The sequence below is a fragment of the Platichthys flesus genome, chromosome 5, assembly GCF_949316205.1.
Source record: "Platichthys flesus chromosome 5, fPlaFle2.1, whole genome shotgun sequence".
NCBI classification, from domain to species: domain Eukaryota; kingdom Metazoa; phylum Chordata; class Actinopteri; order Pleuronectiformes; family Pleuronectidae; genus Platichthys; species Platichthys flesus.
The window spans coordinates 23,340,281-23,353,426 of NC_084949.1; the positions used below are offsets into that span (position 1 = coordinate 23,340,281).

Here is a 13,146-nt window from a genome sequence, read left to right on the forward strand (position 1 = left end):
GAAGGAGTGAATGAGAAAGAGAAGCTGCTCATAAATGTGTTGTTTACTTGCTCTTTTTATTTCCAACCTCCACAACTGGTTCTTGGGCGTCCCTAAAAAAACTGAGTGGCCCTTTCTCTCCACCACCCCTTCCTCTTATAAACATGTCATTTAAATTCAAGCAGCAACTTCATCCCAGGTATTAGGAAAAACTAATTTCACCGCATTAATAGGCCCCTTAAAAATGCCCACTTACTCGCTCCATGAATTACCCCCCCCCCCCCCCCCACCCCCCCACCCGTAATCCTAATCAACTAAACCCCTGCGCTGATTGTTCCTTTTCTTCGTGGACAAATACCCAAATGTTTGGAATCAATTCGGCCACTCTCTACCTGTCAGAGTGTCGGGCTAACAGCTAATGGCAGCGGGCTGACAGGCTGTAGAGGGTTGATAAGCATTTTCTCATTATCGAACCCCATTCACACAGCTGGCTGCCACTCACCCATAAACACACTCTCACACACACACACACACACACACACACACACACACTCAATCCCCCCCCAAAGAAATAGATGTTCCCCAGTGCACATTGCACCCGCTGATGACAATAGATGTAAATAAATAAATATATCGTTGGCGTGCATCTGTTTACTGTGCATGCGTTTGACAAAAAGGTGGGGTGGGGGGGAGTGAGCATCTGCTGAGCGACAAACTGATTCATACCTAGCAGAGAATAGACAAAACAACAGAAAAGCTGTAAACCACACAATGGCTCTACAGGAAAATACAGTTAGGCAAAGCTCATATGATAATTTGTTTCTTGGAGCAGTCTGACGTCTGGACTCTTCTCAGTGGTCGTAAGTTGAGTTGTCACATGGAAATGCAACTGTCCTGAGTTTGTTGTTGGGATTTATGAGTCTGAATCCTTCATATTTCATCAAAGATTACGTAACTTTTGGTATTAAAAGGATTGGATATAGTATTAGTGGAATATTTGGACTATAGGGAAGCAGGTATTGTCATATTTTTGACGTCTAAATCACCGCCCACATGTCGGAGCTGTTCGATGATTCATAAGAAATAAACAGTGGCTTCACAAAGTATGCAGAACCCTTTTTTTTGTTTGTTTTCTGTTTAGTTTTGAATTTAAGGAATAAAATAGCAGTTTTTTCATCAAGGTCATCAACACTTTAATTTCTTGAAACTCTTTCATGAAAAATTCACATTTCAAAAGGTATTCAGACTCTTTTCTGTGGCCCTTGAATGTGTTGATGGTATCGATTGAACTCACTTGTGTATTTAAGGTCACACAACTCACAACAAAACCCAAGTGATGAGGTCCAGGGCACTCAAGACCTGTGTGAGTGATCTGTTGTGCAGAGACAGAAGAAGAAGCTGCCAGAAGGTCGACCAGCTCAGCAGCACAGATCAGGAGATTATGACAGAGGAGGATGTCGGTGACTTTAAGTAAAGGGGACGTGTTAATTTGATTAGAGTTCCACAAACAACATTTAAAAGAACGAGAGCCTGAGGACCCAAGAGAGGAACATGAAGCACTCCTCATCACCCGGCTGATAAATGAAGCCGGGCGGAGGCAGCATCGAACTCTAGTGGTGCTTCACAGCAGCAGGGATCAATCAGAATGAAGGGTTGGACACAGAGAGGTCCTTAATGAGTGCATGAGACCAGGGACTGACGTACGGAGCACCAGCGGAGTCCCTGAGTGATCCAGCCAAAGCCCAGACTTAATACTCGTGGACCATCTGCTGAGAGACCTGGAGTTGTCGGTTCACAGACTCTTCTGATCCAGTCAGAGAGGATCTGCCAGGAAGAATTAAACCCCTCACTTCCACAGTGGCTTTTACCAAACACCACGTTAAAGGTCTGAGCGATTTTCTAAATTAGACATTTCAGCTTTTGACGAACAATAAATGTGAAAAAACGAAGGCTACAACACAATAACATGTGCAGGAGGTAAAGTGGTCTGAAGAGGTTTTGAAACCACTGCACATTTAAACTTGTATAATGAGACACAAAATGACAATACAATCTGGTGGTCGTTTCCCGCTACAGACATTATGACTTGTTGAGGTGAGGCAAGCACACGGTTGTTAAGCTAACAATGACTCAGTTCTATTAAAGGGTTCCAGTACAGGGAGCCAGAACAATGAGTGAGTCAGCACAAAACCAACCAAGACCCTGAGACACACGCGCTGCATGAGTTCAGCCATTTTCCATTTCATTCCGAGGAGGTTATGTTGTCTGTCGGATATTTAGAAGGATCGTGGGAAAAACTGCTGGAAGGATTACCACGAAACTGTGTCGGGAAAGTACCCGTTAAGTTTTGGTGTGGATCTGGATCAAGTCATATTTTTAACATTGCAATATTGTGTGTTTTTCACCAAATTTATCAAATCATGGATCTTGACACATTTAGGGGACTGGTCTTTATGAATGCACTGAATTTTGTGCAGATCCAAAAATGCATATCCAAAAATGTGTTTTCATAAATGGAACTGTTGTTGTATATTATTTTGTAATATATATTCATATTATGCATATAAGTGTTGATGTGATTGGGACTTAAGGGTAAAAAGAAGGCAAGTCTACATCCAAATCTAACCACAGAGAGATTGAGTTATAAGATTCTTTGATTGGCGATAACAAGAAAATTAAAAAAGACCTGATTAAAAAAGAAATAACTAAAGAAGAAAGATAAGGAAATGTTAAAAACAACTAAATGTGTAGTTGGTTCCAGCTCGATGTTTTCCAGTGTGCACTGCCAGAGTGCAGGCTACAGTAGTGAGGGGGTGGAGGCCATTGTTGGGGTAACGTGAGACAAATGAGACCCTGGAGAGCACTACTTAGCCACTCATAAAGGTCAGATATGGAGCCACACCAGTGGATGTTAATCCCGACCCGGGGGACCGAGTGCACATGCGCCCGTGGATGCAATTGTTTCACAGGCCCGGTGACATTTAGACCTGAGTGAGCGCTCAGCCCCTGGACGGCAGAACAGAGCGGCCGTGCTCCAGTCGCCTCTTTGGCTGGAGAGCGGTGGGCTTTGGAGCCCGTGGAGGTTTAATTAGACGTGGCCTTGAGGACAATTAAAACATCAGAGGCTCTTTCCCTCATGTACACAACACCAAGCGGTTGGCACAGAAAGAATTCTCTTGATTCTGCTCCTGGTTGGAACATTTAAAACTCTCAGCTTCCACTAAAATGCTTTTTTTAATGAACTGAATGTGCAAAAAAAATAAATATTTTATTTGTATTACCTCTGCTGAAAAAGGAAAATTCCACCTGACAGCAGGGATATCATTAGCCACCGCTGTGATATCATTATGAGGCCCCACTGTACATAATCATGTAGACACACAGTCTAATTGGTTATTGTGGTAAGAATCCGCTGGCAGGCTGCAGACGAGTCGGAGCTGTACGGTTGTCAGCAGGTCACATTGATTGGGGCACCTGAGAGTTCCGGTTGGACGCGGTGGAGATAATGAGTGGAGGGGTCACACAGCAACAGTCCAGCCCAAGTGTAATGAGCAGACAAAGAAACGCCGATTCGGTTAATGCACGAGAGGGTTGTGTGTGTACGTGACCAAGGTGGAGAACGAGAGAGAGGTATACACTTCGCTTCCCTTCGATGAATAATGCCATCGCTGTGTCCAGGATGTTGCTCGTGTTGTTACATTTTGATTTTAGACAAAGAAAACATTGATTTCTCTTAATTTCAGAGGATGAGATTTGATGTCTCTACACAGAGATGTTTAAACAAAGTCAACTTCCCTGGTGACGTCCTCAAAAGACAAAGTAGAAAACGCTCGATGACCTTTGCAGACAGGCAGCAGAGGAGACACCCGAGGTAATTCTACACAAACACAAGCTGTTCTGACTCAAACCTGAAAAACTAAAAGATTACAAATCTATTCCTGTTCAGCTAATTGATTCACCAGTTTAATCCAGACTTAATTAAATACTCTGTCAGGTTTAGATATTTATGGGCTGTCAATAAATGTTATTCTGTCCTTTTGGTCTTAAGAGAATAAATCCTTGACTCAGGTGATCAGATTTTTTCCTCTGGATCTGCCATAAGGGGACATTTGTGGATTTTATGGACAGATGGTCATGAAAGTAGCTGCAAACAATGGTTCCCAATACTTTTGTATATTCTCAACTTTAATCAAGCACCACCACACAGTCCATTACACATATGAATGCAGCATTGAGGACATTCCCAGTAGCCTCAGCTGCACTTTGGGTTTCAATGGCGATTAATTCAATGTTAGCTTATTAACATGCTGAACTAAGATCATTAACAATGTACCTGTCACCATCACCACATGTGCACTGAGTGTGTTAGCACGCAGTTGGCATCAGGTCAAAAATCCTGCTGCATAGAACAGCCTCACAGAGACAACAATGTTGTGACTTCATTGTTCTTTGACTGTTCCGGCCATTTATAATTTACACAATCTGATTTAACAATAGAATATTCTACATATTTTATTCATTCATATAACCACGCAAAGATGTACCATTTCACCCAGGACCAGTCATCCCAGCTCACGTAGTTACAGACGCAGTTACATCACTTTTCTGCCTTCAAATATAAATTCACCTCATCTGTCAGGAGACATTTTATATTTGTCTGATAAACAGACAATAATAACTATGCTCTTCATACGATTAAAGATATCTAGAAAAAGGTTTGTCTGAAAGGAGACAAGAGTAAATATTTCCTGTCTTTAAGGTTTCGTGGTAAATTACTGATCAATAGGAAATAACAATACGAAAGGTGTCCCAAAGAAAACGCCTGCTCACAATGAGGCATTAACTCCATCTGCTGGTGCAGAGAAAATCTGCAACCTCAAGATGAAGCTTGGGACACTTTACTCCACGATGTGAAATTTGAAATCTGCTTCATTACACAGGGGCAAAGCAACATTATGTCGGACAATTTCCATCTAAGTCAAACTGTGTCATTAAAAAGAGAGAAAGATATTTAAAAACACAGGCAGCTTTAATTCAGGAACAGCGTTAGGAAATAGTATTCTTACAAAAAACACTCAATTACTACGTGGAACACACACAGTGACCTGAACCAAACAGTGGTCTTTGATTTAAAATGTCAAAATAAATGACACACAAATTAACAAACAAAAAAGAAATTCAGCTTCAAATAACATAAGCTGTTTGTCAGAGTTAAGCTAAAGAAAAACCTTTACTTGGAATTCAAGATCGATGACAATGACCAGCTCCATGAAGTTGGTACCGATGAGATTTTGAATGAATACCAAAAGAATAACGTAATTTTTGCAAACCTCATTTCAAGTGTTGTGATCATTTAAAATAACAAAAGTTTGACAACATAACACAACTAGAAACTTTGAGTCTAACTCAACAACTGACGATCTGATTGTTGAATGAAAACCTTTACTCGTCTTTGGGGTCCTTCTTCACCTCCTCGTTCTTCTTCACCTCCTCGTTCTTCTTCACCTCCTCGTTCTTCTTCACCTCCTCGTTTTCCTGCGACACCTTTTTGCCATTTTCCTCTTCCCCCTTGTTTTCCTCCTGGTTGGTCGGTTTCTCCTCCTTCTGCTCCGGTTGGTCTGTAGCCGTCTTCTCTGCGGCCGCGTCGGGATTCGGCGCCTCCTCTTTCAACACCTCCTGAACGTTGTACTTTCTGAACCGTGAATAGTCTTTGACCACGCTGATGCAGCACACGGTCTTGATGACCTCCACAATGATTGTCAGTTCTGGGTTGGTCAAGTCCACTTTGTTGCTCGGGTTCAGCTTCCCCACGAGTTCTGGAATCGATTTAAAAATAACACAAAGGTCAATTTAGCATTAAACTTTAATCATCAAAAGGGGAAAACCACTTTTATCATTTGACGGATCTGTCGAAACCCAACCTGCGATGGATTTGATGATTTCGTCTCTCTTGTTGTGGCTGCTGTTCCGGGCCTTGAAGGCGATCTGGTACGTGGCACAATTTGGGGTCTTGAACCAAGACTCCAGGTAAGTGGTCAGATACTTCACCATGTCATCCTGAAAGGCCTTACACGTCCCAGTCACCTGGATGAGATCAACACAATGACCACACACTATCAACCAGGTAACCTGGATTTGTTTTATGAAAGGCTGCATCTCAATGAAATGAACAAGAGGCGTACAAATTAAGATGCTCCAATATCATAACATCTTTCTATATTGTGTGTGTTTAATGAAAACTATGATTTTATCTTCTCACTGGTAGCATCCTTAGAATCACTCTGGACTTTTTCTTCTTGGTGGTGTGGAGATCAGACAGGATGTGATGAACCAACTTGTCAGATTCTAGGAGAGAGCAAAATAAACATTAAAGTCACATTACATATTAAACCTAAAGCCCTGACTGTTGTTTCAGTTGAGCTTTTACCCAGATTCTGAGTTCTGATGAAGATGACATTGTTTGCTCCGCTCTCCATGGCCTGGAAGCGCCTCTGCTGTTTGGCTCCAGATGCTTTCAGCTGTGCCACTTCCTTCTTCAGTGCGACTTCCACATCTTCCTCCTCAGCCTCGTCTTCACTGCTGCTCCCAGTGTTCTCCTGCTGCTCAAACACCAGAATAGGAACATAATAAACTACGGCTGGGGTATTAAACATCAATAATTATCACAATATAATTTTCATCAAAGGCAGTAAACAATGATCCAATAATTATTGACCACGCATTATGCAAGCAGGGTGAGGAGGTATAATACATAATTGATCAATGTCAAATTAGTAAAATGTTGCTGATAAGGAAGAGTTCCATACAATAACCGTCAATCGGAACATTAAAAAGCATTTAAACTTTAAAAATAGTGACATTTTACGTGACAAATATAATTCTTCGGAAAAGGAAAATGTATCTTGGTATAATTTTTGGCCTCATTAACTTAACATTTCCTTAATAAACTTTCTTTATCCGCTTTATAAACCGTTTTGTTTTATGCATGAGGTATAAAGAAAAACACAAACAGAGAAAGTTAGGCAAGACATAACAATTCTGATCCAATCTGCCAATCCTCACATATGAAACATTGAAATATATCCTAATAAATTGTTGTTTCAGGTGTTCATCACATCTGTATTGTGACATTTAAGTGTATTAGTGACTTATGGGACAAAGTAAAAGTTATAAAAACAATGTAAAAAGTTTAGATTGTCTTTCCAAGCAGAACATCCCTCTGCAATAAAGCCTTTCTCCCTGCACATCCACATTCACACCAACCCCTCCAGTCGCACGGTGCAGATCACCTGCTCACAGAAACCCAACCATCAGATCCATGTCCCCCGTGTTTCTCCCTCTCTCACCTTCTCGGGTCCGAACAGCTCCTCCGCGTACTCGCTGAGCAAGTTGAAGGCCTCCGCGGTGCACTTCCTCTCGTTCATGTTGCAAGTGATGAGGATGCCCTCCATGCCCACCTCCAGCTCCCGGGAGCCCTTCCATCGCTTGCCGTGGTGGCCGTACCGCTTCCTGCTCCGTTTCACCGCGGCGGACATGTTCTGGACTGCGGGGTTTCTGTCTACCACTGGCGGCTCCACCTCCCTCTTGTTTGGGGTTCGCCTCCGTTAGCCGTTAGCCGCTAGCTAAAAACAGCTGAAGCTAACACGCGCGTTTTGGAGGAGGGTTTTGTTTGTTCACGCTGCGGCGGCCACAACGTCAAGAGTCATGGGAAGTTACTGGTTTAGACTGGACACACGTTACTGTTTAAACTGGGCCGGCTTCACGTTTCAAGTCATACTTGTTTGATTCCGTCACAACATTCATTGATAGCACGTTTTTCTGTCACGAAGTACAGCGAGCGAGGAGGGACAAAACACTTCCGGCATTGTAGCGAAGCTCAAATTACCGCTATGTCGTAGTTTTTCTTCTTCTATGGTGTTTTATAGGCAGATGGCAACCAGCTTAGAGGCGCATTACCGCCACCAGCTGGACTGGAGAGAATGGCCAACAAGATAATCAACATTTTACAAATCGGAGGCAGATCAATGATGTGTTGTATCTCCTCACTGTGCTTACACAATGAATAAGCTTTGTACCTATATATACAGATAACTTGTTAAAATGTGTTGTGATCAATATTGATGTAGTTTTATTGCACAACCCTTATGTGTTGTTCTATATGAAATGAAGTGAACAGACTGAAAATGTATTGTTTTTATTTAATTTGGCATAAACACAACTCTATTAGTATCATTATCAAACATTTAACTTCATCTTCATGTGAAATGACCATTATTAATATAACTTACTGTCCATTCATACATGATGAATACAAAATACAAATACAGGTATTAAAAATTAAACCAGCTCAATTTACAATGTAGAAGATAAAAACAACCAATTTTCTTTTTTGCATTCATGATATTTGGGACATGATCAATACTCAAAAATGAAACTTAAGCATTTAAAGCAATAAATTAGAAAAAGGCATCGATATGACTCCTGTAGCGTATTTCATGAAGGGAAAAACCCTGATAGAACAGATCTATAGGTTGGTGGATAAAAACAATAGGACCGATATGAGCCTTTCACAGAAATATTGTTAACAGTGTTAATGTTTGCTGACATCAAAATTTCATTTTACAGAATAAACATTGTATAAAGGCTGTGCATTCATGTGCGTATAAAAAAGTTAATTTTCTTAATTCAAGCTCTAAGGACATCTGAAGGAATCATTTTCATGATTTTATAATTATCAATTAATATATATGATCAATATATCGGCATTAGAAAGTTTTACTCCATAATAGCAGCGATAGCATCAGCCCTCAAAAATCTTCATCTGAGGCTTTAGTGTAATATATTATGTCCATTATCTCCAATGCTACTGTATCTGTAAGAGGTTTTGTGAGGAAGTTAAAGAGGTGACACAGAAACTAGTTATTCAGGAATCATCTCTGTGCGAATGGATAATTATATATTATTTATAAAATGTGTCAGTATGACTAGTATGAAGGAGCACGTGCGGCTGCTTCTCCAACACATTAATAGCTTTTTCTTATGGTTGCGCTCTGCTGTGGTGGACGGTTCAGAGTGGAGCAGAGTGAAACAGAGGCCCTGGCAGCAGGAGAGGCCACTGAACTCCTGCTCATCAGAGACGACTCCCATTTGAAGAACTCACATCCCTTCCGGACCCGGCCCCCGCTGCCCGAGCGGCGGACCTGACAGCAGTAAAACCCTCGGCCGTGGTTTGGACCCCCGTTGGACACGAGCTGCCGCTTGGCGCGGCGGCCGCACCCACACAGTGGAGATGTGATCTGCTGTCCTTTTTTAAGTGTCACGGACATTGAGGAGCGGTTGATAGAAGATGAGTTTGTGTTGGCTGATAAAGAGGAGAGGACGTTTTTGGGGGTGAACAGCGAACTACAGGATGAAGGATGTGATGCTGCAGCCTGTTGTACCAGGTCAGTGAAGATGCTGAAAGAGGTCCTGGGTGTTTTGTGATTTCTGTTTTGCATGATGACTTGTTTCGGTTTGACAAATGAGGCGTTAGGTGTGGAGGTCTTTCCTGGGACGAGAGCTTTGTGCCTGAGTAAAGACGGAGTGTTTGTTTTGTTTGGGGCTTTGTCCAAATTCTTTTGGAACAGTACAGAGTTGAGTTGAGCCAACTTGTTTTTGGAAAACCAACTAACAGTCTCCGGCACAGCAAAACATGTATCTGGCCCTGAGATCACCGAGTGCTGCCTCGTCACATTTAACTGATCCACTCTCGTGTTCTTTGCAGAAACAAACGTTGTGGATGAGTGAGTTGTTCTAGAGGAGTTTTCAGCACTTGTATTGTCCCTTGATGTGACCTGACCCTCTTTTAAATCTGATGTATTCTCAGATTCTTCCGACTCATAACATCCACTATCATAATCTGAGACACGTTCTCCATCAGTTTCATCATCCGCCTCAAACACAACATCGTCATATGAACCCCACCTCTCCTCTGTTTCCACTGAAAGCTCTCCACCCTCCTCGTCCTCCACAGGTGCCACAGCTCCTCCGCTTTTGAAAGGCTGGTCTGTGTGAGGTAGGTCAGACAGGCAGCCCAGAGTCGTAGAGCACAGGAGAAGGGTGTTGTTGCCGTTACTGTGCGGCGAGGACATGTTTATCGTGACAGAAGAAGAACGATCAGCTACAGCACCCGAGGTGACCGACCTCCTGCCGCATCCCCACAGTGGTGTGTTTGTACCATTCAGAAGTGTCTTGGGTGAGATCAGGCTTTGGACAGATTCCTGAACCGAACTTGCATTTTCCATCGTGTCAGATTTCACCGCGTTCTTCTCTGAACACGTTTTTATTTGACATGATGTCAGAGGAATCTTAGACGATGAGGATTTGTTTGTGGTAAGTGTATTTTCCTTGTTATTTGGGTTGGGTTTTTCTTTCTTCTTGTCTGTTGTTACTTTTCCAAACACAGGTTTGACCGTTGATGGCGTCTATGAGAAGAAGACGAGAGATAATCAACAACTCTTAATATGTCACCCATTTCTTTGCTGCATGCTAAATTATCTTGTTCCTCCTTATTTCCATTCTCCAGGAAGATGCATCTTCAAAAGCCAATTTGCACCATAAAAAAGGCAGGGAGATCGTAGTATCTGATTTGCAGAAGTCCACGTTTATATTCATTTATTTATAAAACATTTTAACAAAAAATAATGTAATTCTCATGTAAAATCTCTGTATAATCTTCAACCATGAAGATCTCCATATATTGTTGTCATCATCCATAACAGGTTTTGATTTTGGAGACAGAAGGGGGCCAGGTATTTAGGAGCTGGGATGCATTGGACGAGAGCCACTCACCCTCTCAAGGCTTCTAGTGATCTTCATCACACACCCATCCCTCATCATCCTCGCTGCCAGCTGAGCTGTATTTCGTGAATCATCCAAACCTAAGAAAATAGAGAAAAACAAGACACATGCTTAGGTTGTGTCCGTTTTCTTTGTAGAACCATTTGGACTAGAGAACTTGAGCTCTTTGTTGTACCTGAATGTTCTCTTCCTGCAAACTGTATTCCAAGATCTTGAAGTGCCCCATTCAGGCCTTTGGGTTTCCTGTCGTAAAAGAGCTGGAAGGTGTGGCACAAGGATTTATTAAGACACGAGGGCCAAAATGATGAAGCATTGTCAGATAACTGGCTTAAATTTTTTAAATTGCTGAGTCTCCCTGCCTCAAATAGAAAAACAATAAAAAAGAAACAATCTGCCTGAAAATCCAACTGAATTTGTCATTAATATGAATAAATAAAAACAACAACTAATAATCAAAACAATTGGTAGATAAATCCATAACAAAATATTTTGTACAGTCATAATCATAAGTGAGACAGCAGGAAAAAGAGCAAAAGAGAAATTAAATGGGCTTTAACTCACTCTGTATGTGCTTCTCAGATCGATCCAGCTGTTGAGCACATCCGGTTTATGCAGCTGCTTTCGTTTGCACTCGTACTGCAAACAAACTCCCAGATCCCAGTCTGATATGCAACGCAAATGGTGGCACAGGCAAAATGGATAACGTTAAATTAAGGTAAAAATAAAACCAATGCTCCTCTTTTAATGCAGTGTTTTGTTGCACGTGATAATGCGTTTTACATTTAAAAACATTTAGATTCTTTCCAAAGCAAGAAAATTTTTACCTAGCTAGTGAGAAAGCCAACAGGGTTCATGACTAATGATTTATTACATTACATTACATTTCATTTAGCTTTCATTTATGATTAAAACCAATCAAAAAGACTTTTACCTGACCACGTGAGGAAAGTACACAGTTTTGGAGAAGGTGGAGAAATATTCTGTTGTTTGTTGGGAAACACCACACCCTTCTCGAGCTGCAGGTTGTGCAGCCAGCGGCAGAACCGAGAAAGACAGATCCGCAGTGGGATCCCTGCTTCAACTTGAATCTGCACAATCAAGATGAAGCAGTCAGATGGAGACAATGAACAAAGGAGCTGAAGTAGCCATTTGTAGTTGTATATGTGAGCCTGTGCATAGACACCTGTGTGATCCCGGTCAGCTCAGTGCAGAACTCGGACAGGGTCGGGTGCTCCTGGGGTTGAACATACGTGTGAAACTCAGACTCCACTTCCCCCGAGGAAGTGTTCAGCAGAACAGCAGGAAACTCAACTAAAAGAGGAAGGAAAAGAGAAACGTGTGTGTATGTTATTGTCAGTAACAGTGAAAAAGCTGAAATATTAAAGAAAAATGAGTCAGTGCTACTCACTAACTTCCGGACTGTAGCTGCTTTTCTCTCTCCAGCAAGTGGACTCAAAGTCGATCACTATCAGGTATGAAAACATCTGATCTGAAAGAGAGCAGAGAGTAAAGTTACAGCGGGAATCGAACCTAAACACTACACCTCTGTTAACACAGAATCAATCCAGACTCACTCGATACCAGCGCTTTCTTAGACCCAGAGGAAGACTGGCTCCTCTGCCTCAACAGCCCCAGCTGTCTGCGGGTGGGGGGATGGAGGAAAACACATGAAAAACTGAAACTTAACTTAGCCCAAAAACAATACATTTTCTTGTTCTGTAATACATAACAATGTATAATAAATGTGTACAAAGTACTGAAACCCTTTAAATAATTCATAAATACATCATAACACATGTAGATATTACACAGTTAACTCGTTTCTCTAGTTATCAGGGTTAGCTGTTTAGCTAGTTAACAAGCTAATGGCTGTTTGGTTGTATCTGTTACTCACTTCGCCAGTTTCCTTGTCGACATTTCTGCGGCGTCAACCCGGGAACCGGTTGGTTTTCTATCATTGAAACTGGATTTTGCGTGAAACGATGAAATCATCTCGACAGTAACAACTTCTGAAAACACAACAAACAGCGCGCTGCTTTTTTCAAAAATACTCATCTATCATTCTGAGTTCGACTGGCTTGGCCTGCACTGTAGACTTTTTATAAAAAGCAGCACAAAGCAATCAACTACCGAGACAGTCGATCGGAGAACAACCAGGAAGTCGGTGGAAAGCAGTCGTTTCCGGTTTTACTCAGCCATGTCAAGATAAGAGTATAAACACGAATATAGACATATATAAACGATTGGATCCTTTACTATAGGAGCTTTGTTTTATTTTTAAGAGGTAATTTTACAATCTACTAAAATTTAGTCAGATATTTCTCGTGA

The 13,146-nt window shown here is 41.6% G+C and overlaps 2 protein-coding genes across 3 annotated transcripts; both read right to left on the reverse strand.

The window, feature by feature from the left end:
* Positions 1-4,989: 4,989 nt before the first annotated feature.
* On the reverse strand, positions 4,990-7,847 carry thumpd1 (THUMP domain containing 1). Of its 2 annotated transcripts, XM_062388787.1 has the most exons (6): positions 7,326-7,846; positions 6,407-6,578; positions 6,239-6,324; positions 5,901-6,063; positions 5,485-5,795; positions 4,990-5,448 (listed from the first exon to the last, which is right to left on the reverse strand). In XM_062388787.1, the coding sequence occupies exons 1-6, from the start codon at positions 7,512-7,514 to the stop codon at positions 5,422-5,424; spliced, it is 948 nt and encodes a 315-aa protein (XP_062244771.1). In that variant the 5' UTR covers positions 7,515-7,846; the 3' UTR covers positions 4,990-5,421. The 2 variants fall into 2 exon arrangements, with proteins under 2 accessions (XP_062244771.1, XP_062244769.1); XM_062388785.1 differs by having other exon boundaries at positions 4,990-5,795; positions 7,326-7,847.
* Positions 7,848-8,177: 330 nt separating this feature from the next.
* On the reverse strand, positions 8,178-12,897 carry eri2 (ERI1 exoribonuclease family member 2). Its single transcript, XM_062386914.1, has 9 exons — positions 12,713-12,897; positions 12,393-12,457; positions 12,227-12,307; positions 12,002-12,129; positions 11,750-11,906; positions 11,380-11,480; positions 10,994-11,075; positions 10,810-10,898; positions 8,178-10,442 (listed from the first exon to the last, which is right to left on the reverse strand). The coding sequence occupies exons 1-9, from the start codon at positions 12,871-12,873 to the stop codon at positions 9,003-9,005; spliced, it is 2,304 nt and encodes a 767-aa protein (XP_062242898.1). The 5' UTR covers positions 12,874-12,897; the 3' UTR covers positions 8,178-9,002.
* Between the last annotated feature and the right edge of the window lie 249 nt (positions 12,898-13,146).